Below are 27,918 nucleotides of genomic sequence, written 5' to 3'. Positions count from 1 at the left end.
TGAAGTCATTGGGAGGTGAACGATCTCCAGTTCTACAAGTTAATCATTAATATTTGGAGGATTTTCTTGCCATGCTGTATTAGGAGGAGAACATCACCAGACAGACATTTACATTGTTACGTATTCTTGACTTTTTCTTCAACAGCAAACATAATACTTTAACAAAACAAGCATATGAATTTTTGAATTTAGTTAAATATTCAAGATTTTTAAAATCAGGTTTGTTTTTATTAAAATTGTTTTTAACTAAAGTAGTTAAATGAAATATTAAAAAAAAAATAATCAACCCTGTCAGCCAGGTCAATATGAGAAACTTAAAATATTGGCTTCTGCAGCTAATTCAGTTATCTTCATTCTCCTGTTTGTTCATAATCTGGAAAAGAAAAACAAGCTTTCCTGCTTTTTCAGTTCCCAAACGATTTCTCAATTTGGAATGAGTTAGTCCAAAGGAAGAAAATATTCTTTCTACACCAGCAGAAGATGCTACTGCTGTTAAAATTATTCCTTCAACAGTCTCTGAATCAAAGTGCTCAAGTGACTTCCACCTGTTCACTGGTGTGACTTTCTTTAAAACATCATCAGCAAACATATATTTCTTGAATGGGTCACTCTTAGCTCTGAAGTTTATTATAGTTGGCGTTATGGAGGGATGGTTGCTGGATGGCTATGACATAGCCAACTCCTCTTCTCCAGCAGTTAAGGTTTGACCCTGGTACCAAATATTGAGAATATTTGAAAGAAAATGAACTGAAGATAGTGCTTGTCCCATTCATTTTTTTTTTTAACGCTTGTAATTTAACTCTGTCATTGCATATTTCTCTTTTTAAGATCTCAGTCAGTTCCTTCCAAATTTCAATAGCGCCAGCAATAAAACAGCTATTTCCGTGCATTTTGTTCAAGGCTACAGAAATAGGTTTTAGGGTACTCAGCATGTTTTCAACATTTCTCTTAAGCCCAATCTTGAGAACTTTGGCTGTGACAGTGCCATCTATTTTTTCATAATTTTGTTCACAAACTGTCATCAGATTAGGCCAGTTCTTAATATAGTGCTCAAAACAGACCACTACTGAGTTCCATCGCACATCTTGTGGGAGAGTTAGCTTGGTTCCTCCCACTTTTTCCAGAGCAGCTGGTGCAAAGTGGTTGTTAGGGAAATATTTTGCAATTTCAACAATATTAGCCTTTATTTCTGGAACACTGAAGTCTTTGGGTAGGAGGTGCATCAAATGAGCACTCCAACCATATGTTGTTAGTTTGGGACTCTCTTCTCTCTCTTCTAAATAATTTCTTCTAATCTTGGATACTTTTGCAGAATTTTCTGTGACCAAGCTGTGTACAAGACATTAACATTTTTTCTCACAGTTTGTTATAGCTTTTACTGCTACTTTTTTAAGTATTCTGCTGTGTGTGCATTTCTTGATGTATCAATTGTTTCTGTAACAAAGACATTTCCTTCTTCTGTTGTCACACAAGCACATACAACAGGATCATTGTGGACATTGCTCCACCCATCAAGATTCAGGTTATCAATTTTACCCTCTAGACCTTTTGCACACTGCTCAATTTCATTTTCATACACTTCATCCAGCAATTTGCCTACGACATCTGCTCCGTTGGGTGGACTGTAGCCTGGTCTTAATGACTGAACCATATTAATGAAGTGTGGGTTCTCAATCATACAGAAAGGAGAGTTTGTTGCATAAACAAACCGGACAATTTTTTCATCAATTACCTCTTTTTGTAATCTGCTGGTTCCTATCACAAACTTATCTATGGTTGTTTCTGGATGATAGAGATTTTTTTTCTTTTTGCTACAGGTGATGTACTGTGGCTGTGTGACATACATGATGTGACTGAAACACTATCATTGGCAGATAACTCTGAAACTATAGAAAATGATGGTGGTCTTGAAGGTGGATAGTCCTCAGAATCTTGAGGATGGATTTTCCTAAACAAAATAAGTCAATGCAGTTACTTAATTATTATTACCATACTGCTCGTTTAGTATTACTCATTGCATTCGCTGACTCTCAGTATTACTTTAAAGATAAAATTGTAAAAGGAAGATCTGTCTATTTCAGCTATTTATTTTTTATAACAACTGCATCTAAAATGATAGTACCATACAGTAACAACTATATTTTTTGCTCTAACATGAGAATTTAAGAATAGTCCAGAAGGAAGACAGGCAGTCCTTAAGAAAGAAGTATGAAAAAAGTTTACCAACCTGAAGATCCTTCATGTTCAGACATGTTCCTTTTCATCATTTTCAGTGCAGCTTCCTCCTGAGAAGGAACAGTTCTCATGTTGTTTCATTTGGGTAACCAAGCCTTGTCTTTCTTTGTTGCACTATTTGCATTTTGCATGCATGCCTGTCTTGTCCACAGGTAGAGGAACTTCATTAAATATTTCCAAAATGGATCTCTCTTACAGCCTGCTGCCATTATAGGTTTTCCCTTCCAGTGAGAGAAAGGTATGGTAGATTTCAAATCCATGAAGGCTTCATTCAGAAAGGCCTCAACTTCTGGAATATGCTGCTCAAACAATTTCACTTTTGTTTCTACTGCCTGTCCCTCCCTTCTCACATTTATTTCTAGACTTCTTCTCCTTTTCCAGATCTATTCCACCCCCAACAGTCTTCTATTCACTGAACTTTTTGAAACTTTGCACTTTTAGAGAGAGGTAAGGGATTGACTCTGTGTACATAAATTTGCAGGGGAACAGTAGGGTTGAAGTCTGTTATTTCTCACTTCTATATATTTATTTATTTATTTTAAACATTTTTTCTGTTAACCGGCATGTTCTCTGGAAACACAAATCCACAGTTTAAGAACTGCAAAACTAAACATTTCTGATGGTATCTTCTAGACAGGGGTCTCAAACTCAATTTATCTTAGGGCCAGTGCCAGTCCTCAAATCCTTCCAGTGGACCAATAATGTCACTGAAGATGGTGTTTAGAAAAGAAAACGTTTATATTGTGTTTTTTATTTTGAATTTCTTAGAAATAATAAAACTATCATACAACTTTATACAATTCTTTGCCTGCCAGAGAGTTTTTAGTGTTTGTCAGTTCAGTTCTCAGCTGGACCTTGCAGCTTCAGGTTTAGGATATTCAGCTCTTGTGTTATGTTGACAAGGAAAGCAAGATCTGTCATCCATTTGTGATCTTCAAATTGTAGTATTTTAATTTCTTCCATGAATCTTTTCACCTCTGTTTTCAATTCAAAGAATCTCTTTAAAGTAGAACCCCTGCTTAGCCAGCACACCTCAGTGAAGTAGAGCAAGTTACCATATTTAGAATCAGTTTCCTCCAAGAAAGCACAAACTGTCTGTGCTGCAAGCCTCTTGAGCAAATAATTCACATATTTCACAACAGTTGACATGATATTGTCAGATTTCAAAGATTTACTGCACAGTGCTTGTTGGTGAATGATGCAGTGTAACGCTGTTGGTTGCTCAGAATTTTGTTCGGCCATCTTTCTTTGTACTGATGCTACCAATCCATTTTTTTTGACCATTGATTGCTGAGGCCCCCGTCAGTGGTTAAGCCTGCTAATGAGTGCCATGGCAGACTGCATTGTTCCAGTGCTTCTGTGAGGCAGTGAAAAATTTCCCTAGCCGTTGTTCTACGACACATTGTTGACAAGCTGAGCAATTCTTCAGTTGCTGCAAAGTTTTCATCAACACCTCTCACAAATATGGCAAGCTGCGCACTGTCAACCAAATCGATACTCTCATTAATTGCAATTGAAAATGCATGGAAAGCTGTACTTTTCTTGATGAGCTGCCCATCAATATCTTTAGAGAGCTCAAGAATATGCTCTGCTACTGTATTTGGAGATAGGCTGATATTGCTGAAAACATTTCTCCTATCGGGACATACGATCTCACTCACAGGCACCGACTTCCCCTCTGCCCGGTGGGTGCTTGACCACTCCCCACCATCAGTAAAAGGCTTCCCACACTTCGCAATCATTTCACTCATGACATAACTTGCCCAAACTGCTGACTCTGACTCTTTTCTCGCTTTCTGAAAAAGCTGCTGCTGCTTCTCTAATTCTTTTTTCAGTTGTAAGACCATCTCTCTCTTCTCTCTGATACTTATCAAAATGCTGTGCATATTTTGTTGTGTAATGTCATTTGATATTGTAGTCTTCTAAAACAGCAATTTTGTCTTTGCAGATCAAACATGAGGCAGTCTTTTTGTACTCAGTGACAAAATAATCAACAGTCCACTTATCTTGGAATTGGCAGTGTTAGTTGTCAATTTTTCCTTTTTTAGGTTGAGACATCTCTCTGTAAGGCTGTTTACAAGCAACTTGTGTGTGTGTGTGAGAGAGAGAGAGAGAGAGCGAGAGATGGGTTATTTTATCCCTGCATAATGGGTTATTATTATCCCTATGTGACAGCTGGGGAACTGAGGCCTTGCCCAAGGTCACACAGGGCATCACTGGCGAAGGCAGCACCAAGAATAGAAACCTCATCTCTTAGGGAGCACCAAGCACCTTCACCAAGACCATCCTACCATGAGGCAGTTCCTCCTCCACTTTCTCACACTCCACGTTCTGCTGACAGCACGACCTTGCTGGGCTGGGCCTCCTTGGGCACAAAAGCGGCGGAGGAGGAGGCACAGTTATGCCTGCCCACTGGTCAGATGCAGGGGTGAGGCCCATGGTTACTGCTAGAGGGGGCTTGAGAGCCTGTCACAGCAGTACAGTGTAAATAGAGCCCAGGCTGGTGAGTTAGGAGGGCTCAGTGGTACCCCAGTTCCAGGTGGCACCCTGCAGAGAACCCCTCACAAGGTGTTCCAATTTTTTCACTCCATTTGGATATGGTAAAAGTGTACAATGGGAGAAGAGAGAGCCTTATCTTCCCATTCCAGTAGCTAATGGGTAGATTTGGTTGGTCTGAGGATCATATGCAGGGAAACTTGTCCATTGCAGTAGATTTCATCCAGTGTTTCATTCTGTCCTTTACCCTCTTCTTCAGTAAACTATACTTGTCAGTTCTATCTTTTTAATGGGTCTCTGCAGCTGATAAACCACAGACCATCATGATGATTCCATACTAACCAACCTGAAAAGCAAGGGTCATAAGGTTTCTTCCAAATCTATGTTCCCTATACCGTAGAAAGTAGAGCTATCCAGCAGGTCATCAAGACAGAAAAAGCACTGCACCTTTAATTAGTGAAGGACTTAAAGTCTGTCCTTGCATATGGATTGTTAGTTTCCACTATGGTGTGAGAAATCAGCGCTAGAAGATATCTGAACATTTTTGTCCAAATATAAAGGCCTCTTTCTGAGAAGGCACGAAGGGGGAGACCAGACATGTTGAATGGAGATAGGTAATGTGGTAGGAAGGGGTGATCTAAGCCAGTCTTACTCAAACTTGAAAGCTGAGCCCTTCCTTCAGTAAAGTCAAACAAATTGCATTCCCTCTCTTTAGTTTTTCTATATGCTGTTCAAAATATGTTAAACTTAATTTATACATTTTCCTTGTCCTGTACTTAGTCCTTCACTAGTTAACACTTCTGGAAATTCTTTTATAGACCATTATATTATTACTCATCCTCTTTGCTTACATACTTTCATGAGCAATGAAATAGTTAAAAATGTTGATATTTAAAGCGTCAATGTTGGCATCTGAGTTAGCAGTTTACACCTCTCAAAGTTATTGTTTCAGGCTCTCTGCAATCTCAGGCAGACATCTTTGATTTCGTTACACTCTATTCAAATTTTGAAGGTTTTCACTGTAATTGTCGCAGCTAGAGACTTTGATGCTCTCAGATAAAAATGAAACTATCTTGGGGAGCACTGGTCTAAGTAGACTTCAAGATTCACACGAGGTAAAATCTGGACCCATTGAAGTCAGCGGCAAAACTCCTGTAATCTTTAGCAAATTCTCAGACCATATTAAAGCCTCAAATTGAGTATATTTTGGCTTTAATGCAAAAGGTGTACATATTTCTACTTACCATTTTGTCTAATCTTGATTAGAAAAGAGAAATAAATAAATGCAACAGTGAAGGAAGCGAAAAGGTAAGGGCATATATAAGCACATAGAGACTGATTTTATACATAAAAAAGACAAATTCTGCTTTATATACTCATGCAACTTTTGATTTCATTGGGGTTGCATGGATGTAATTAAGATCACTAGGTGGCTCTCAATGTCTTGTTAATCATAGGGTAAAATTCTGCCCTCAGTTATGCTTGTAAAAGTTCGTTGAAGTTGGTGGGTCCCATGGGAAAAACGGAAAATAGAATTTGGCCCAATGTTTAGAAACCTATCAAAAATATAGTATATAAGTAATGATTCAAATACTTGCATAGTGTTCAAAAAGTAAAATGCTTCCCAAATACAATACTCCAACTTCCTTCTGCAAATGCCTGTAAAAATACTGTTATTAAACACAATACACCAAATTCTGATGTTCTTACACTGAGTAGTACCTTGCTCCTTGAGTATTCACATTCAGAGTGGTTTCATTTAAATCAGAAAGTAGGAAATCTTGTTTTAAATAATCAATTTTAATCTTCTTTTGCATTTGTAACTCTTAGTTGTTTTCCTAAAGAAAGGCTGATTGTCATTCATTAGTAACCGTTAAAATATGTTGATTTGCAACTAACTATAGTAAATTTTATGCTTTTTGCTAATCAGAATACACTATATTTATACATATTTATTTAAGCAATTATATAACATTTATTCAGATCTTAATTTTTACAATTTTTATGTTAGAAGATGCTAAATGATGCATTTCATTTTTATTAAATAATTATTTTTTTTACGTGTGATTTGTGTAAATCTGTTTGGATTGAAATTGAAATTCAATTAAAAATACACGAAACCAGCATTTTCAAATTCTTTATTTGTAAAATAAAACTACCTTAAATGTGCTGGATGCATAGGAACAATAGCTTATCAAAAAGTCTGTAAGAACATGTTTTGCTTTTAAAACTAACTGATTTATTAAACAGAGTATCTGTAGTTTATGACTTGAACTGATTGTTTCTGGTCACCAGGTCCTTCAAGATATTAGAACTAGTAGAGCTCAGCTCTCACACCTAGTTATTATACATGGATTGGAAGAAGACAACAAACTTCTTTATTTTTTTTTTAACTCCCATTGGTTTTTTAATGTTGGCTGAACTAGTTGAATAAACTTAAGTGAAGAAAATATTCTCTGCACATCTGCATACAAGGCTACTGTTGTCAAAAGCTGGTTTAGCACTTCAACAAACTCAGGTGCTTAGTCAATGACTTCCATCAATTCAGTGGTTTGACTTTCTTTTAAATATAGCACCCAGCATATACTGCTTAATTTTTTAAATGCATTTACTTTTAAATGATTTTAATAGAGTGTAGCAAATTTAGGCCTCAACTCAGGTTATTATAATTTCAAATTTAATTTTAAATAGTTTTATTTTAAAAAATGTGTATTTAATTTAAATTAAAATCTGATTTATATTTTAAAAATTGCATTGTTTTTAAACAATTGATTTTATGCCCCGTTTCCACTGGCTTCAGTGGGATTTCTAATTAAATAAGGTACTACTCAACATGAGTAAGAGTTTAAGAATGCAGTTCTCTCAGAAGCTGTATGAGTATGTATATGAAGTAGACTGAAAGTACTGTACAAAATGAAGAAAAAATGTGTCCGGGTAGTCTCAGCTATTCTCCCTGAAAACTTCTCACATACAATAAGACATCACACAATGTCTGTCTGTATTTCATAATTTATTTATGTCTTCCCAAATCAAATTAAATTCTAGCAAATCGTTTTGCAACTTGTGGATCAGGTCAGATGAGGTCCTATGGCCAAGCTCCACTCAGTGCAGACAAGAGTGCCAGGGAGCTGGTCATTGGCTCCCTGATCTTAAGGAGAGTTGAGGTGTGGAGCTGCTTTAACTTGTACCATTAATGTAGCATCTCAGAGGGTTCCTGGCCACACAACCTACTTGCTCCTTCCCAAACCTGTTTTTCTCGGATATGCACCCTACATTTCAGAAGTGGTCTCATGCAGGCTTTCCATTTGCCAGCTTTATGGCATCAGGGATTCTCATGCACTGGGAAAATTCCTGACTGGTCATTTGTGACCAGAATTTAATGCCTTTGTGTGACTCTCAATTGAGTATCTGGCCCAACATTTTTTTCATATGAGTTCAGTTCCATAATTCTGTGAGCCAGTCTTAGAATAATTTTGTATTTCTGTCTGCATCGCAGGAGTCTTTTGCCCAAGTTAATGTAGTGAAAAACTATCTTTTTTAAAAAAGTGGTATAACTATATTATTGTTGAGTAACAGTGTAAAATTTGAGTGCAGAATTTGTTGGAGGCTCTAAGTAGAAAAATTTCTGTCATTTACTCAAGATACAAAAATTTAGCCCTCTGTCCCCCCCACACTTGGCTGTTAGGCACAGTTGAGTATTTTTAGAATAGGTGGAATTTTGTTCATACAAGTTAACATTTAATGATACAGTGTCTCTGGGACAAATGCATTCTGTCCAGTTATTAAAATGCGTAATTATTTTTTGCTGCCTTTTCCCTTTATGCTAGTGAATATGCATCTTAAGAGGATTGTTATCCAATTGTGACCACAAACAACTGTGTACTAGTGCTGTAATAAAATGTTGTTTATCTTTTGAATGAATTTGAATGCTGTACAATTCTCATACATCAGTGCTGAAGATAGGTTCATTCGCAGCACTGCAGAATAAATGGCCCTTGCAAACAATAGTAAATATTTTAATATACAATATGTGTACTCTGTCAGCATGGCGGAAGATTATTATTTTAGATACACAAAATATCACAGTATAATCACAGTGTAAATATCTTCCAAAAATCAGTTGCTCCTGAGCATTTGTACCATAGCTAATCTCACCAGATTAGCCTCTAAATATCTCAAATCCCTTAGACAAGAGCCCTCATTAACTAATGCTTGTAAAGCGCTATTTACTGTAAATGCTAAGTAGTATTATTAGAAAGCAGCAAACCTCAGTGGACTCAGATGAGTGGAATTACAGGATGTGCCAGTAAAAAAGACATTGTGAAGGGCAAATCCCTATTTTAACAGTATTGACAAGTATCTCAGCTGTACTCACTGGGTTTCAGAGGTTTGAGCTGAGGAAGGAATCCTCCCCTACACACATTGGAGTAGTGCTAGTCAGTGATGCTGGAACAATTTTTATGGTGGGGTTGCTGAGATCCATTGAATCCAACTCTAAACCCTGTATATGATGGAAACCACTTCAAGCCAGGGGGTGTGGCAGCACCCCCAGTTCCAGCACCCCTGGTGCCAGTCACTAATGAAATACAGAGGGTGCTGATCTGTGATTGATGCATTTACCTTCCCCTTCCCCCAGTTTTGTGGTCTAGGGAAGTTGCCAGATATCTTTCTTCATCTATACAACAGTAACCTGGAGAGCTGCCACCTCTATTCCACAGCACATATGCTGCTGCTCTGTGTTTGTATCCTGGCTGTGAATTGACATACAGTTGTGTTTAGGAGGCTTTAGCTGAGCTGAAAGACAAAGGAAGGAAGAGGTGATATTGAAGGAGAAAGTAGAGCACATAGGGCAGGAGTGAGACTGAAGTGAAGTGACTGTGTCAAAGGGATGGGGGGGGCAGGAAGTGGCTGGGTAGAGCAAACAGTCAGCACAGGAGCAAGAACTCCAGAGTGAAAACTGTCAAAAGGAGTCTGATGTCATCATCTGTTTCAGAGGGCTTGTCTACACTGCCAAGTTGTCAACAAAACTTTTGTCTTCCACAGGTACTTAAAAAAGCTGCCTGCCCTCATCCCCCCCAAAAAACAGATAAAAGTTTTGCCATGGCAAGTGGCAGCATGAACCTGGCTTTGTCGGCAGCAGTGCTCTCCTACCGACAAAGCGACCGCTGCTCGCGGGGCTGGAAGTATTTTGCTGAAAAAGAGCGTTTACACATGCGAACATTTAGGCTGTGTCATTGTTTGCCTTCTTGGTCTTTTGCAGCTCCATGTACATTACTGATGAATGTGCATGTGCCTTTCTAGTAATACACTAATTCAAGTTAGAGTTGTAATTTGATCTGCAGTGATGGCTGGTAAGCGACACACCCTAGGGTGGGCAAGAGAGGGGACTCAAAGAATCCTGTTTATTTTTCAACTCCATATGTAAAATCAGGCTGGAAATATTGCAATGTAATTCCCTTCCATGCTGTATTAATAAACAGGGTGACTGGAGAAGTTGTAGAGCATCTTCTTTAGTAGGAGGGACCTCTGCAGTTTAACTCACACACTTTCATTGTCTATGGCACATGGTTTATATTTCATTAAGTCTTAACAAGTGCTGCTCCTCTCTGTGATGTGTGGGGCAGACTGACAATATCCTGTAATATCCTGAATGAACTTTATTGAATTAAGTTCAATCTTATTGAATTAGGGTTAATACCTTTGGGGTACAGTGAATTAGAAATGCAAATGTTTATGTACTATTGTGAGAGTGTATGGAACTTCTTTAGCAGGAAGACAAGATAAATGCAGTCTTTGAAAGGTATTGAGACCTTCAAAGGTCTTTTTGGAACAAATATATGTCTGACCTTGGGTTAAGGGGAATGCAAATTCTCCCCTCCAAAGCAAACCTTTTGAAGATAAGTGCAGGAGAGGAGAGACCCATTGTGTACTAATTACCTGCTTCTGGAAACTCCAGATCAAAGACCCCTGATCTGTATAAAAGGGTCAACTAAGCTGGTTCTGAGCTGAAGTTGTGATGAACTGGAAATCACAAATACTCCAGTAGGTTGGAGTCTGGAATGACTTATCCTGCCAGAAACCACGTTAGGGTTGGTGTTATTCTGGTAAGCTTATGTAGGACGTGTGTAGGATACTTGTGTAGGATATTTAATATTTTTACTGTTTTTTCTCTGTAATGAAGAAACTAGGCATGTATCTTTGAGAAACCTGCCTGTGCTGGGAAGTACAGACTGAAGGCAAGGCAGGGAACTGTGCAGCTCAGAAGTACCCCAGTTGCAAACCAGAGGGACACGAGTCTCCACTCAAGAGAAGCAACAGCTGAGGAATGTAGCGGGTGCCCTTGCTGGGCCACTGATAGGGAATACAGGCACAATTGCCCTGAACTGTGACAGTGTGCATGCATTTTAGTGTTCTGGATGTCTGAAGTCTGTTACACTAACTGTAGCACATACTAGGTTTAAAATAAAGTTGTTCATGTGAAAGTAGAGTTCAAATTTCTTTTACGTGGGGTACTGTTTCCTAATCCTAGTGATATTTGGCTAACAAGAATGGATTGTTATTAACAGTTATCGGAAGAGAGGTCTGGCTTGGATATAGGAGACTGGTATATAACAGATAAACTACCAATATAAAATACAAGAAGAATGTGAATCACAAAGCACCCTTTTAGTCTCACAATTTGTGAGGCAAATCAAAGTATTTCTTTAATTGTTCTTGGTATAACTAGAAGCTAAAATAAATGGATTTTTTTTTTCAAAGCGATTCTTTCAGATATGCATTTTATCATTGTTCTCTGTTCAACATACTGTGATCATTTTGTTTAACAGTATGACAAAAAGAAATCTAGGCACCACTTTTTAGATGTGATTATTTTTGTTTGTACAAGGGAACTTTTAGGTGAACTAATCTACTGTCTGACTTCATTGTTCCTATCAAATCCTGGGTTCTTGGAGGATGTGATTGTCCATTGAAAGAATAAACGCCTCATTTCAGTGACACATTTGTTTGAGGATAATTTATTAAGAAAAATATATGCCTGTGAGGTTCAAAAATAAAGACTCTAAATCTGACAGTATCCAATAGATAAGAAATCAGACACAAAGGATCATTTTCCCCTCTAATGTCTCCTTTTCTGTTCTGATCTTCAACCGTGGTCATACCGTGTTGTAACCAAATATATGAAACCATAACTTCGGCCCCTCTTGGCACATTCTTTGCCCCTTTTCCCACTCTGCGGAATACTTTTTTGCATGCTCCTGGGAAGCCCCTTTTTTTGCTGCAGATTTCCACCACCTCTCCTTCCAGGGGACTCTGGAAATCTCTTCAAGGGAACCTTCTACTGTTTCTGCTTTCTACTTTCTTACTGACAGCCCAGTTCTTTAGAGGGAACACCTGTCTCCTCCGCAGTTGCTTCAGATAAACAACAGGGATGGCTGGCCCCAGGTCCCTGGCTCTTAAAGAGGCAGAATATTGGGTCACAGAAAATAACAAACAGAAATAACCATAGGCCATAAAGGTACTTTGAAAAAATCAAGCCAATGTGAGGAGCTGGAAGATTCAAAATAAGCTGTCTTTAATATCCAAACTGTTTCCTCCTGTTTCTGTACTGTTGGTGTTTAAATATTTTTAATATCCATTATGTTTTACAATTTACATTATTTTCTTGACTTTGATATTTTAGTTCTTATGTTCCTACATTGGCTATGAATGAATAGATGTGTGTTGCTGGAGCATCTTCTTTGTATACCCCATTCATGGCAAGCAATGCATCTGAAGCAGGAAACACTTAGTTTGCAGAACCAGCCAAACTATCCATTCATTCTGATTTGGACCTACAGACTTGGCTTTTCTGATTCAGCAGAAGTTCTGGGCAGAGAGTCAGCCAAGAACTGTTTTTCTCTTCAGTATTGTATAAACACAAGATGTTTTCTAAAGCAAATTGTTATTAAGGAAAAAGTTAAGTTTATTTGTTTTCCCTATTTAAAAATTTCATATATGCATAGAAATATTATTTAATATATTAAGATATCATCTGGGGAAATCTGAAAATCCTCCTTCTCATGTTTGCTTCATAAGCTTAGTTTCTGAATATAAAGTGGTTTTGGAGTAGCTTGAGTCTGTATTTGGTTCTATGAACAATGTTGTCATTGTTCGTTGAACCATTGATGCCAATACAGTTTATTGTAGTGAAAACACGTAGGAATTGTTTCATAGTTCTTCTGCAGTGTGATTTAAATGGCTAACACAATTTAAAAGATTCTACAGTTGACTAGCTGTGACATTACCCAGGGTACAATCTGGACTGTTGAACAGTTACTTGTGTCCCCTCAATTCTCCAACATGGGGTGCCTTTTACACTGCTTCACTGGCTTGCTCTCATACAGCCTCCAGCATATAAGTTACTCCCATCTATACTTCAAGAGTATAGCCACCCTGAATTACATTACAGAGCGACACCAGAAAATTCCCAGTCCCAGATTTCCCCCCAGAAATGTGCATCTTGTACTGCCTAGCACCTTCCTAGACAACACAAGCTCATATAAAGTCAGTAACTTCATTCATAGAAAATGATATGCACAAGCCTTGTTATCTCAAATAGAGTTTCCCAAATGCACACTGATTTAGATAAACTTTACATACAATGCGCCAAGAGTCCTGTGGCACCTTATAGACTAACAGACGTTTTGGAGCATGAGCTTTTGTGGGTGAATACCCACTTCGTCGGATGCAGGATATATTCACCCGCGAAAGCTCATACTCCAAAACGTCTTGTTAGTCTATAAGGTGCCACAGGACTCTTTGCTGCTTTTACAGATCCAGACTAACACGGCTACCCCTCTGATACTTTACATACAATCTTGCCCCACACGTTTTACCAGCACAGTAATGTTCAGCAGATTATGAGTTTTAAAATGATACTTCACAAGGCATACTTCATACAAAATTTATCATAGTCTTGTAAAAATGGTGAACATAAGGGTACAGACTGTCACAGTAGTTCATTCTTGTAGAAATCCTCTCTAAGGTATTTTGGCAGAAATTAATGAAAAATAGTATTTGGTGGTCCCATGTGTATGTCTTCAAATTAATTTGAAGGAAGATAAATGGTGTTGAAAGGGTTCCTGAACAGAAAAATAATATAAAATGTTACATGCACCTCTTAACCAGTAGAGTACTGTGAATTAGTAAATAGTGACTAGCACGAAGGAAATTAGAAGTATACTCTCATTCCCAGGTTCCTCATCCCTCCACTGTCCTCTGGTCCTAACTAACCCTCTCAAGCATCTCACATTTTTCAAGATTTTACTCCTCAAGGTGATTTTATGGGAGGGTTGTCCTGCTGACCCACCATTTCCCCAGACATTCCTGAAACTAATCCTCTTGATTGTCCTGGCTATCTGATTCATAGATGCCTGAAAATCTGGCTGAGCTCTGGTGGGTATAGTTGGTGTGCACTTCCTTCCCTTCTGCTCCCTCTACTGCTATATTCCTCCGCTGCTACTATGGAACCCTGGAATAGATTTGAAGTCCATGATCTGCCAGTACTGTGCCTACTCACTTGTGTCTGAGGCAGAAAACAGGTAGGAGGAATAGACAATACAGGCAGGTCTCATCTTACACGAGGGTTCCGTTCTGCGGTTAGCATGTAAAGCGAAAACTGCGTATAGTCAAAAATACATTGAGTTGAATGGTGGGGGGAATCACCCGCACTAAAGGTACAGTATTAAAATTGTTTATTTTTGTTGTTGTTTCTTTTTGCCAACCGCATAAAGCTGAAAGAGGTGACACACCTGTATGAGAGAGACAGACTGAGAAGTCTAAGTGGGGATATTGGGAGCCAGTGGAGGGATTCAGGGTTGGTTTTTTTAGGGGAAGCGGAAGATAGTCCTACATTATATTCCTCATTTTACAGATTTAATGCCCCTCATTGTCCTTCATTCTAGGTGCTTCTCAAAAGGTATGCTCCCAGTTACCTGTGTGCAATTAAGTCCTTTCCCCTGCTTCTCCCTCCCCTGTACAAGAGACCCAATCCATTCTATTTTTGTTTTCTTCTCTATTTCCTCCCCACTACCAAAATCCAGTCAGAACTCCAAAGTGCCTCTAAATCCTTTTGCTAGTTCCCTCAGTCTGTGTACTAGCTCCCTCCTGACCCCTAACAAATGAGCATTCCTAGGTACTATCAATTCTGTGATTGATAGTATCCCAATTTAATGGTGAGCCAATTTAATGGTGAGCCAACAGGTGGAGGCTGAGTGTACATGTGGGAAATAAGGGAATTTTCTTTCAGTAGCGAGGCAAGGCAGGGCAGGCGGGACTCCAGGTAAGAGTCCTAACCTTTTGTGGTTCTCCACTGATAGAAGCCATATCTAATCTTCATACTGCTGCTCCCACTTGGAAACCATGAGAAGAAACAGTTTTGAGGGGTGTGGTGGCCATTTTTGTAAGGGTTAATAGGTCACCTGTTTAGAATGAAAGGATCCAGTATGCTGAATGTTGTAATGCAATTGGATTATTTCATATTGAAAAGTATGACACTTTTCGTAAGCCTACAGGCCTGCACTATTTTAGTTTGTAAAAAGGATTATATGTGACTTCAAAAGTGCATTGAACTTGTTGGAGATTTCTTAGGTTGTCTTTTGAGGTGAGTGTTTGACACTTAATGAAACAGACAGAGAAGTAACCTGTGCAAATGTACAAGCAGTGATTGCTCTACTGCTCTCACTATCGGAGCTGGGTGAAATATGTCAGTTCTCATACACACAAGTTGCAACACTCCTTTTTATCTGGCTCTGCACGTAGTTTCACATCTCTTAAAGTTCCCTTTGAACAGTCTAGTTTGTAAAACATTCTTTCAAGGAAAATGAAGCAAGTAAAAGATGCTTGGAGTTTGGGATGATTCTGATTTACACATAAATATAACTGATTTATGTTTAATTAGAAATTTGCAGAGGAAAAATTATCAAAATGCATAGTCGTAAAATTGTTTAAAAAAACCTATAAAATATTGCTTTGCAATCATAACAGACTAGAACAGTCATGATGTCCATAAGGCTTCACTGCAACTGCATGACTACATATCTGACCTTTATGCATTTGCACCCCATCTACTGCCTACTCGTCACCCTTGCTAGTCACAGCTAAAAATTCTGCAAGTACTTTTGCAGATAAATAACTTTACTTGTGTGAAGGGTTCCAGTAAATTCAGTGGAATTCTTCGTGTGTGTGTAAAGTTGTTAATCTGTATAGTTGTTTGCAGAATCCTTAGAATGTAAACACTTTTCTTGCACAGATCACATCTCTTTTTGTCTACTGTGAAGCACCTAGCACAATTTTGGGTGCAGTAAAATAAATAAACAATAGAAGAATAGAGAAAACATGACAGAATAGGGTAAATATAGTATATATTGAAGGATGCTCCATCTCCAAAATCCTTCCTCTTACTGTAACAGCCTTTCCTCATCCCCTAGTCCCCTCCACACACAAAAGGATAGCCTGTCAGCAAAATGTAATATTGATTTCTATAAAAATGGAGAGAGCACATTATACTTATACTCTATAATTATTGGGGGGATAACATTATAATCAGATCATATTATTATTCTATTATTTATCTTTCTTTTTTGTATACTTGTCTTAGTGTTATGGCTAGAGTCTTTGTAGGACATGTGAACTTAGCTTTGAACCATGATGTATTTCTGAAGAACTATAGCATTATCCACAGCTACTTGGTTAGTTGTCACAAGTTTGTTTTTTGTTTCCTGTTGACTTACAGGAGGAGAATGCACACATACAATTATAACTTAAGGGGATATCTGCTTTTTTGCAGGGTAGTTCTCCAAATATAATTTTTCACCTACTTTACCTAGTAATCACTACTTCATAAAAAAAAAAAAAAAAAAATCATTTGAACCCAACATAACCTAATGGTGAGTTCCATTAAACTCTCTATAGTCTATAAGATTTCTCAAGAGTCCATAACAATTCATTTCACCCCAAACAGAGACCAGTTTCACAAGTTTCATTATGAAATCGTAGCAAAATTATGAAACTTGGAAACCTGTTAATTTTGCTGTGAGTTTCAGAGAAATATTCGCAGTCTCAAAAGTCTACTAATGTAATTTTGTATCTAATATTGGCAGTTTTCATATTATTTAGGTTGCAGTGTGCAAAGTTCATACAGCTCAGGAATATAAGAAAACAGGAATTAACATACTGGATCAGATCAATGGTCCATCTAGTCCAGTATCCTATATCTAATAATGGCTCATACCAGCTGCTTCAGAGGAAGGTTCAAGAAATCTTGCACCACATAATTGTGGAATGACATCCACAAAGTGAAAAAATATTCATAAACCTCATTAGTTAGAATTTGACTTGTACTCTGAAGCATCTGTACCTTACAAAATTTTATGTTTGTTTGTTAATCTTTACCAGTAACACTTTTGGGTGTTCTGGTATCCATAGAGAGAGAGAGAATCCTTTTTTGAATCCAACAGAGCACTTATTCTGGTGGCAATGAGTTCTGAAGATCAACTGTGCTACTCTGTAGTGCAAACACCATTTGGGATACTTCAGCTTCAGTGTCTTTTGGGTGCCAGTGCTCAGCCTTTGAAAAGCTGCTATATGTATCACATGCTACGTCTGCACTGCAATACAAAAAAACATGGCACCAAGTCTTTGAGCCCAGGTCAGCTGAAACCCAACCCCCTTGTGGGGTCTCAAAGCCCGGGCTTCATCCCAAGTTCAAAAGTTTTACACTGCAATTTTGTAGCCTCTCAGCCCAAGCCCCATGAGCCGAAGTCAGCTAACCTGGGCCAGCTGTGGCCATGCCACAAGTCTTTATTGCAGCGAGATGTACCCACCAATTTTGCGGAGTCTTCAGTGGTGGTGGTGATCTCTGTAGTTTCTTCACTTTTCTGTTCAGAAAGGCAGAGAGAAAATGAGTTCACACCAAGCCATACCCTTTTCATTCAGAAGACTGCTCCATTAGTACCTCAAGAGCAAAAACATATATACTAAACAAAAGAGCAGATTTGGAAAGGAAAATATGTTGTATTTCTATTTGGTAGGACTTGACTCAGTGTGTTGTAGAGTGCAATTACTTATTTCTTAGATCATTTGTTTGGACATTTTAAATGAGGGCTGGACTGAAACTGCTGGCAGTTAATTTAGCTAGACTTTGAGAAACTGACAAGAACAACACAATTAATTTATCTGCATAAGCTACAATTTTGTTTTTAACATTGGCTACTTTCTGCTTACATAAAGCCAATGTCTCATAATATTAACTGAAGTGTGTAGTTTGGGGGTTTTTTTATTTTTTTATTTTATTCATCTCTCTTTTTTATGTAGTCAAAAGCTTTTGATTTATTCACAGTGAAGCCTGCAAAAGATAATGCTTTCTTGTTTCTCTGCCAGTTATAATGCCCTGGCATCAGTGATGAGCTGCCAAAATATTAACAACAGGTTTCCTCCTCCTCACCTCACGAGGGGGTCGTGCCCTATCCAACCCTCCATGTTCCTTGACACACCCCCCCGGGGACCCCTGACCCATTTCCCCCGCCTTCCCTATCCCCTGCTTTCCCATCCAACCCCTCCTCTCATTCTTGATGGCCCCCTGGGACTCCTGCCCCATCCAACCACCCCTTCTCTGTCCTTGACTGCCCCCCACCACCTCATCCAAGACCTGCTCCTTCCTGACAGCCCCCTGGGACCCTTGCCCCCATTCAATCCCCCTGTTCCCTGCCCTCTGACCGCCCCAACCCCTATCCACCCTCCCACAACCCACCGAACACCCTCTTCCTGCTCCCTGCCCCCTTACCACACTGCCTGGGGCCCGGACTGGGTCCGCTCCACCAGGACCGAGACCGGCGCCGCGGACCCGACTCCCTGAGCCGGGGGCACTCAGCCAGGTCCAGGGGGAGCCGGACTGGGCTGTGTGCGCCGTGCCTCCTTGGAGCCCTGCCCGGCTTACCTGCCTGCTCCTTGTTTCAGGCTTCCCGTGAACATTTGATTCGCGGGAAGCAAGGGAGGGAGAGGAGAAGGAGGGCGGAGCATTCAGGGGCTTGGGGGAGGTGAGCTGGGGCCGGGTGGACAGCTGCCCGAGCCTTTGTTAAATTTAAAAACTTCTTTAGAACTGGTGGTCCTGGAACAACCGGTTCTAAAAAGGCTTCTAAATTTAACAATCGGTTCCTGCGAACGGGTGTGAACCGGCTGGAGCTCACCACTGCCTGGCATATATTTGTGTCTGCTTATTGAACATTTTAGTTGTTAAAACAATGCTTAGAGTAGTTTGTTCTGCTGAAATCTAGCATTAGTTGACACTTAACTATTTTTATATTGCATTCCTGGTTAATGGTTTTGAGAAAATAATCTTTATTACTAATACCGTGTATCTAACACAGTTGAAGTTCAGCAGTTGGGAACCTTTGTACACTCTTATTTCAAAGACTGGTGGTCAGAGAGTGTTTGTCAAGGGAAAGGAATTAGTTGGTTGGCGTTAATATTAATGTAATATATTTTCAGATGGTGTTTGCAGAAATTCTATCACACACAAGGGCAGAGGCAAAGTGCTGCTCATATCTGTTGCTGTATGTGTGTTGTGGGGAGGGAGTATAGGAAGTGATTACAGAGTGCTTCTCTGGCATAACACGGCACCCCTAAAAATAAGTACATAGTGAATCATATGAACAGTTTTTTGTTTCATATCTCATCAAGAAGAAAAGCCCTAAGCAGAAAAGAACAACTTGAGAAAGGGTTGGAGAGAAAGGGTGGAAGAACAACACAACACCAGCCAACCAAAAAACCTGGGGTAGAGTGAAAAAAACAGAGTCAGGAAAGATAAATCTGTTTCTCTTTTTTCTTCTTCTTTTAATAGTGCGGCTTCATGACAGCATATCAGAAGAAGGATTCCATTACTTAGTCTTTGATTTGTAAGTATATGCCTTGTGTATGCTTGTATAACATAACACGGGGGACGTGATGTTCAAAATTTTTAGGAGCCAAAATAAGCTCATAACATGATGTGCTTGCAAATGGCCAGGATGATGCATAACTGATCAGTTGTGTGTACACATCTGACTTGTATAAGTCACTGTGATAACAGCATGTGGAAAGCTTTGCATATCCAAATGTTGAAAACCCTCCTCAACGTATTTTGAACATCAGCTTAAACTAACACCAAACTGCAAAACAATATGTTTTGACGTTATTAATCATAGCTGTGATCTTTTTTCACCCATAGCTATAGCTGCTTAAAATCCTGTTTATTTTAAATTTGACTTTTAGCAAGTTTACTAAATGATTTTCTTCTTGAAATTTGGTAAAGGATTTTCTCATTATCTCATAGCAAACTAGCCCATCCTGTGATTAATTTCTGTGGATTTTACAATTACTATAAGTGTTTAATATGTAATATATTAGTCATATAATAAAATGTTATCGGTTCTGTACATTGAATTCTGTATTATATATGGGACTGGTAGTGTCACCTGTCATTAAGGTTCCCCGACACTTCATGTTAAAAGATCTTGTTTTCAGTTGCTGATAACTTTGCCAAACTTGAACCATACAGGCTGAAATTTTCTATGCTGGGAGTCTACCTCAAGATGAATTTTGAGGGAGAATTTTAGCCAAAACAATTCAGACATTTCTGAGAGTGAGACTAGGAGAAAATATGTTGTGGTGTTCATGTTTAAAAAATTCTGGCAACCTTTTATTTTTGTTTGAGAAACTCTAGTGCCTCCATGCTTTGAAATAGATGCTTGAGGTTCAGAAGGGATGAGGTAGAGATGTGGTAGGGTTGTGCCTTTTGCCATCCCTGTGGCAATCCATGAAAATTTGGCCAAGGTATTGGCTTTGAAAAAATTCAGTTTGCACATGCTCAATAGAGACTTGCTAGAACTTCTTAGCTAATTTCCCTGAATCCACGCATGCTGGATATGCTCCAGCCAGGGCTAGCTGCTGACCAGACTGGGACCATGCGCCAGAACTGAGAGCAGTGAGACTCTCTCGCCTGTATTTTCACTGATGTCCCTGCTAAACCCAGGCAGTATGGAGGATGAATCTGCTGCCTGACTCAAATGCAGAGGGGACAAGAACTGGACTTGAGGGTGGGTCTGGAGATCCTGGAACTTAGAGTCTGGCTAGGGGGGAGGGAAATTGGGACTTGTCATTGAGAGTGATTGGAACTGAGCCTGGATGGGCAGGGAGACTAGGACAAAGAGGTTGGATGAAGAGCCCAGGGATGGATACTATAGTGGAAGTCAGTGGGGATGAGATCCATGGGGACAGGCATTGGAAGCAGGTGGGAAAGCGACAGATCAGATGAGGAGCTGGGAAGTGGGATGGGAACTGAGAATGGCTGGGCAAGAAAACTGGAAGTGAGGGAGATTGGAGCCAGAACAGGGAGTTCAGATGGTTGAGAATAGGACTTGCTCAGCAAGGCGACTGGGGCTGGGATGACAAACCTCACCAGTGGAGACTGACTAGTTAAGTTAGGAGAATTGCACTGGGTGAGGAGCCAGGAGTGAGGAAGAAACAAGACTCAGACAGGAACTGGTTAGAGGGACAGAACAGAAGGGACCAGTCTTGAGGGGAATGGGTAGAAGAATCTGTGCCCACTAGAGCACGTGTCCCACTAGAATCTGGAATGGAACCCAAGATGCCTGTGTCTCACCATTCCTCTGCTGTCAGCAAATGTCTGTGAAACCCACTGGCAAAGTGCATGTCTTATCCCCCTCTAGTGCTGATCCACATAAGGCAGCCTGCTACTGCTATCGGTTACTCTGTTAGATTAAGTGGCACAGGTCTGTGCAACAGAAGCTACTGATGTCCATATGCTATATGATGGAATTACTATATTTTCAGTTTGTTTTTAAAACCTAGGAAATCATACCCCAAAAAATAGTGTTAAAAGAATGTTATTTAGATTGCAAAGTCAAGCACTCAAACTTAGGAAATGCCAAGATTACGGTTGCCTGTGGAACTCTACCTAATTCAGCCACCTTGTGTGTGTACATTATGTGATGTAGTGCTTAATTACATGATCATGTATAATTTCTTTTCCACAAGACAACGGCCTCATTCAGTGCACACAATGGACATGCTCTGGAGGCAAATCGGTGTTGTTCAGTGATTGAGGCTGTGGTCTGTGGGACCTCAGCTTCATTTGTTGCAGAAATTGGAAGGTTTGTAGTGAGTAAGGCAGGGATTGCAGGAAGAGAAAGAATGGTCTCATGGTTAAAGCAGTTCAGTGCTGCCCTGGAAAACTGCATTCTGTCTCTGCCTCTGCAGAGGATTCCCATGTTATGCTACACAAATCTGTTAAAGCAAACTTTTCACAGATGGACACTAATTCCTCTTTTTTTCTGGTTGCCTGACTTGAGACTGAAAGTCTGATTTGCAGAAGTGCTGAGCACTCGCTGCAACTGAAGTCTTTGGGAGCTGTGCTTTGAACATATGAAGTGGTATTATAACGCTAAGTACTTTGAAAAATCAGGTCCCATGTGTCTGAGAGCACTCCAGTTAGTGGAAACTTTTGACTAAAGCTGGCCAGAACTTTCCAGACAGAACATTTTCCCATCAGAAATGCTGATTTAGCAAAACAGAGAGATTCTCTGGGAACATGTTGACTTTTGGCTAAATTTTGGCAGAAACCAGGGAGGTTTCCGAAACTTGATTCCCTGCCAGTTCACCTGCCTCCATGGTTCCTTGGCAGTCTGCTGGAGAAGCTTCTGGGGAGATAAGGCTTCCAGGCTCTGGAATCAGAACAACAGAAATTTTGAAATTGCATATTTCCCACGGGATGGAAATTCCAGGTCCAACCCAGCTATACTTTTGTCCTTAGTCTGTCTGTCTGCCTCAGTTCCCCATCTGTAAAATAGGAATAAAAATATCTACTCATTTCCCAGGGGCAATAAATTCATTATTGTTTTTGAAGCACTCAGATATTGTAATGATAGCCACCATACCAAACACCCATAAGTAGATTAAAAGTTCTGTCTTTAAAATAGGGTTTGAATAATGCACAGTCAATCAGGTTGCTGTGGGGCCATACGTAGAACGAAAAGAAAATAATAGGTGCTCATTAAGTGAGTACTGCCCCATCTGCATTGAAAGCGGCGGGGGTCCTGTGGGGAAAAATAGCATGCATTTACATAATTAAACACTATTGTAATGTATGTATACAAGGGAGCATAATTAAGGTTGCAGAGGAAACCTTCATTCTGGCATTTCCTAATTTTAGAGTTCTTGACTTTGCTACCTTAACAATATACTTTTTACTGCAGTTTTTGTGTGTGTGATTGTCTAGATTCTTTGTATGTTAGCAGTTAGTGCTTAAAGAGAAAATCACAAATGCAATATCAAGCTAATGTGAATGCTCAGCGTAAGTTCACAATGTTGTATACTTTGTAACTATCATTACATTTCTATTTTTGTCATACTGATACACTTTTAAAAAAACTCATGACATGAGTTTCTGCTGTGGAATTGACTGAAAATAGTTAAATACTCATTTTTTACCCATAAATATTTTGTGTTCCAGAATATTAATCATTATGCAAAAGAAAAACCATGTAAAGAAGGACTTTAACACTGTAGAAATTACATAGAACAGGACATTTTCATACAAGAAACTTACATTGCCAGTAATTTTCTATATCTCTCTTGCAACTACTGTAGATATTTATATCTGAATAAGGATTTCCTCACTATCAGCTCTTCCTTCTGCTTAATCTTGGAATGAAATCAATATCATGTGTTTATGACCACAATCCATGTTTAGCCTAAGTTTACCTCCACATTTTTTGCCTTGGAAAAAGGCTCTGTAAGCTTCTTGGGTGCTGAGAGTGTCAAGACCAAACTTTATTCTAAATGAGGTAATGACCTCTTTAGAAACACCTGTGTAATGCTGGTTTCAGCCTTGACCAGCTTCCCCCTTTCCCAAGGGCAGAGTAACTCCACTGAACCTCACTGCCATTAGTGCACATTTTTATGTACATTATTGTTTAATTAACAGATACACAATTTATACAAATGAGATAGTTAGGAAGCCAAATGACTATATGACTCTGAAATGTAAGTTTGCTGGAAGGAAATTGTGAGCAAAAGGAAACATACCAAAGTAAACAGGTGGAGATTTTGCCGTTTCACAGGAAAGCTCTGTGTTTGCTAGACTGAATGATAAACCTGATTTCCTGAAAAAGACGAAGAGTGCTCTGCATGTTTTATTCCTGATGTACAGCTTTTGCAGCCTGGAGAAGCAGCTTCATTTGAACATTGTTCCAGTGGAATTCAGAATGCACAGCATGTATCAAGGAACCGTGTTATTAGAGTAACACTAGTCCTCCTTCAGATTGCCATTTCATTTCAGTAATTGCAAAGCTGAAAATCCTGAGCACCATCTAAAAAGAAGGTTTAGTCTTTAAGTCCATATGCTTCCCTGTTGATATTCTTTTACAGCGATTGCATCTATATATTATTTCATTAGAATGTACTGTACTATTAAGAAATAAAGTAATTCTAACACTGATGAATTGTATACATTATAACTAGTAGAGACAAAAGCTATTGCCAGAAGGTTGTTGTCACAGCGACTAAGGGTAACATTAGCAGAAAGCAGCTGTTTATATCCTCTGCCCATGCTGATCCTATATTGTTCTCTTAAATGATCCTAGATTACTCTAACTCAGTGGTTCTTAAACTGGGGTGCATGCACCCTCTGGGGGTGCAAGATGCCATTTTGGGCGGTGTGAGACATGCTAGATTTTTTTAGAATACACAAATTAAACACAGGCACGTAAGTCCAACTACTTTGTTTAATCAAACCTATGTATTAACATACATTTTTTAACGATTACTGTAACTATAAACAAAAAATATATCTAGGTTTAAAGAACTGACCGACTTCAATGATTTTTGACAAAGGGTGCGAAAACATAGTTTGAGAACCAAAGGGGTGTACGCTGCAGTAAAGGTTAAGAACCACTGCTCTAACTAGTAAAGGGAGAGTGCTTGGTAACTTGATCTAAGTATAACAAGCTCTCTATGTTAAAATAAAATGGAATGTACTGATGTGACACACATCTTCTCTGGGAAAGACAGATTTTTCCACTCATATGAAATGTTATTGCTGTCAGTTCATGTGTGCAGGCAGATATAAGTCAGATATGCTACAGTATAAAGGTTTTAGTTCTATGGGAGTCATCTCTTTTGGCAACTGGCAGGGGGCTTTTTTGTGTTTAGCCCTTTTATTACTGTATTTTTAGAAGCTCTATCTACTGTAGTTGCACTTGCTGTGTTTGTGCAGTATATTGGGTGTATAACAGAAAGGGTATCGCAGCAAATTATAGGTACCGTGTGAGCCAGGACAGTTTATCAGTATACAAATGTCAAATAGCTCTTTGCACCTCATATCTATAACTTGGTAGGGATAGCACAAAAAGAGAGTCGGATTCTGCTATTCCACCAATGCAAATGTAAATGACTTCTGTTGACTTCAAAGCCAAAGACACTCTTGCAGAGACAGACAAGCCTTCTGCAGTGTACGTTTCTTGTGTGTGTTATATAAGGGACCACATAATCAGAATCAGCGTATGAATAGCCTAAAGGGCCTGCAGCTCACCTCAGGGAAATAGCTGGAAATGTGTGTTTCTGTTTATGTGGTTCTCTTTAAGAAGACTGGATTGCATGTATTTATATGTTTGTGAAATATGCCATCTAAGAGTCAGAGAGAGTAACAAAAATCCTGCAAGCTGGGGAGGTAGGTTGTTTGTGAGGTCTCTTGGAAGGTGGGAACAGTATGTGTTTCATTCTTGTTTTTAGTGGAGATGGATTTATTTTTATTTTTACTAAAAAATAACTATTTCTTTATAAGTGCTCTAAATCCTCTGATGACATGAGACATTATATCATTTGCAGCAGTTATAAATGTCTACTTTTAAATGCACTTTGGTGACTTGTTAGAAAAATTAATGGAGGTAAAAGATTTAGAATGTTTTATATCCTACAAAAATGTCCTTTCTATGTTTCTTTAGTGTAGAAGCTACATACTTGGCTTTTTTTAAAGTGATCTCTGATTGTGGCATAACACTACCATATCCCACCCCATTCAGAATCATTCCTTTATCTTAATGGTTGCTTTCAGACTGTGTGGGATTAAATACTAGCATATCTTCATAAATTCCCTTAAAATTGCATACTACTCAAAAAATGGGGGGAGGGCTTTTCTGTCAATAGAAGAAGGGATAATTTTCACAATCTGATAATTTCTTTACAATGACTATTCTAGATAAATTTGCTATTTGAAAGGAGAATTTGCTGGTTCGTTTGTATACCTTAATACCGGTCATGCTTTGAGCTGAACCATTTTGGTTGGTATATCTTTGGCGTAAGCTTGCATGAATCACTTTTATTCTGTTGTGTTACCTGAAACAGTAGCTATTCTACTGTAATTCACTGGTTGAGATTTTAATTGCACAAAAATCCAGGAATTCAAAGTGACAGTTCTCCCAAATGTAAATCCTTCGACTTGCATTTATGCAGAAATGTGAAGGAGCCCTTGTAAATAGTGCTGCAGATCCCTGTTAGCCTGCTCCTCCCAATACGTATAGCTTTCATGAGGAGGTGTGTCAACAGACCTGGGATTGACAAAACACTTAAGAATGCATGCTAGCTGTGACTATGCAGACATTCACTGGTGTTTACTGGTGAATTTAAGGTTGGAGGCCTGAGCTGCCTCTTGCCGAAATCAGTTTTATACCACTGAAACTCCACTGACTTTATTGAAGCTAGTCATGATTTATACTGATGTACGTCAGAGGAGGATCCTTCTCTTGTGTGAGTAAATTGCATATTGTTTACAACCCTTGCCCTTCTCTGTCTCCTATACTTGCACGCCTGTGCAGGTGCACATGCACAGGCAGGGCATTCTAGATTACATGTGATAGTTGCATGGGGCAATGAGCAAAGTAATACCAGGTCACTGAAATTACTTTTTATTCCCTTCCACCTCACATATACATATGCTCACATGTATACACATGAACATTTATTTCTGCGTCATTCTATATGTAGGTAACTCTTTTATGTTTCCTTCAGCCTCCCCTTCTAACGTTTTTTGTTGCTCTTCTTTGAATACACTCAAAGTTTTCAATGTTGTTATGGTTGTTTATGCCAAAAACTGAATACAGTATTCAGATTATGGTTGACCTGAAACAGCATAGAGATTAGAGCGGGTAACAAATTTTGGAAGGAAAAGTGTTTTCAACAAAAAAAAGTCCTTTTTCAAAATATTTTTTCACAAAATATTGTCAACATAGTCAAAAATGTTTACTTAATGAAAATTTATTTGCAAATTTGATCAAAAACACTATTGTAGACATTATTAAAATAGTTATAGAAAATTTGCATTAACAGAAAAGTTTCCAGTAAACAAAAATGTTCAGCAGCCATTTTGATATTTTTGATAAACATTTCCCAAAAAGTATTGAAATGTTTAAAAAACGGAAACACTTCAAATCCTTCAAAATTTAAACAATTTCAATTTTTTCATGAAACTAGTTTTTAATTTTTTGACCATTTGTAATAGATACAAATAATTACTTTTCTGTCCGCGATCCGTTGCCTCTGTTTATGTGAGATGAGAGAGATGGGTAGATACAGAGAAACATCACATAGGGCAATCTTAATGGAAAGAGAATTGGTGGAAGAGGAATAGACTCTTATCTGGCTTTCTTAGGGCTTTTATGTTACCGATTCCCCTAGTGTATGAGTGATTCCCAGATAACTAAAACCTATGATGTCCCTAATGGACTTCATGAAGCTTTCTATCCTTTTTTAGCTAAGGAGGCTCTACTTATGAAATAAAGGTTGTTCAAGATCATTTAGCACCTGCGTGCTACAGTGGAAAAAAATATGAACAAGTCACCTTTTCATATTAGTGAGTTCAAATCCTGTTACCTCCATGTACGCTGGCAGTTATGGTACCTGAATGGAAACAGCTGAACCTCTTTTATATTAGTCAATTAAATCCTTTTTCATAAGAGTGCAATGTGTCCTCTCGTAAAACAGAGCACTTGTTGGAATACAATTGTTACATTGAGAATCAGCATTGGTGTAGGATTTCAAGAGAAGTGTGTGTGTGTGTGTGTGTGTGTGTGTGTGTGTGTGTGTGTGTGTGTGTGT

The 27,918-nt window shown here is 38.8% G+C and overlaps 1 protein-coding gene across 22 annotated transcripts in view; it reads left to right on the top strand.

Moving 5' to 3' along the window:
- Nucleotides 1-27,918, top strand: part of CAMK2D (calcium/calmodulin dependent protein kinase II delta) — a 298,301-nt gene that overhangs the window by 154,463 nt on the left and 115,920 nt on the right. For all 22 annotated transcript variants that reach the window (XM_032781307.2, XM_032781309.2, XM_032781303.2 and 19 more), the window contains exon 4: nt 19,610-19,664. In XM_032781307.2, the coding sequence (XP_032637198.1) occupies nt 19,610-19,664 (55 nt within the window). The remainder of the gene's footprint in view (nt 1-19,609; nt 19,665-27,918) is intronic.

The sequence above is a fragment of the Chelonoidis abingdonii genome, chromosome 5, assembly GCF_003597395.2.
Source record: "Chelonoidis abingdonii isolate Lonesome George chromosome 5, CheloAbing_2.0, whole genome shotgun sequence".
Classification (NCBI taxonomy): domain Eukaryota; kingdom Metazoa; phylum Chordata; order Testudines; family Testudinidae; genus Chelonoidis; species Chelonoidis abingdonii.
This window is presented reverse-complemented; position numbering and strand designations above follow the sequence as displayed.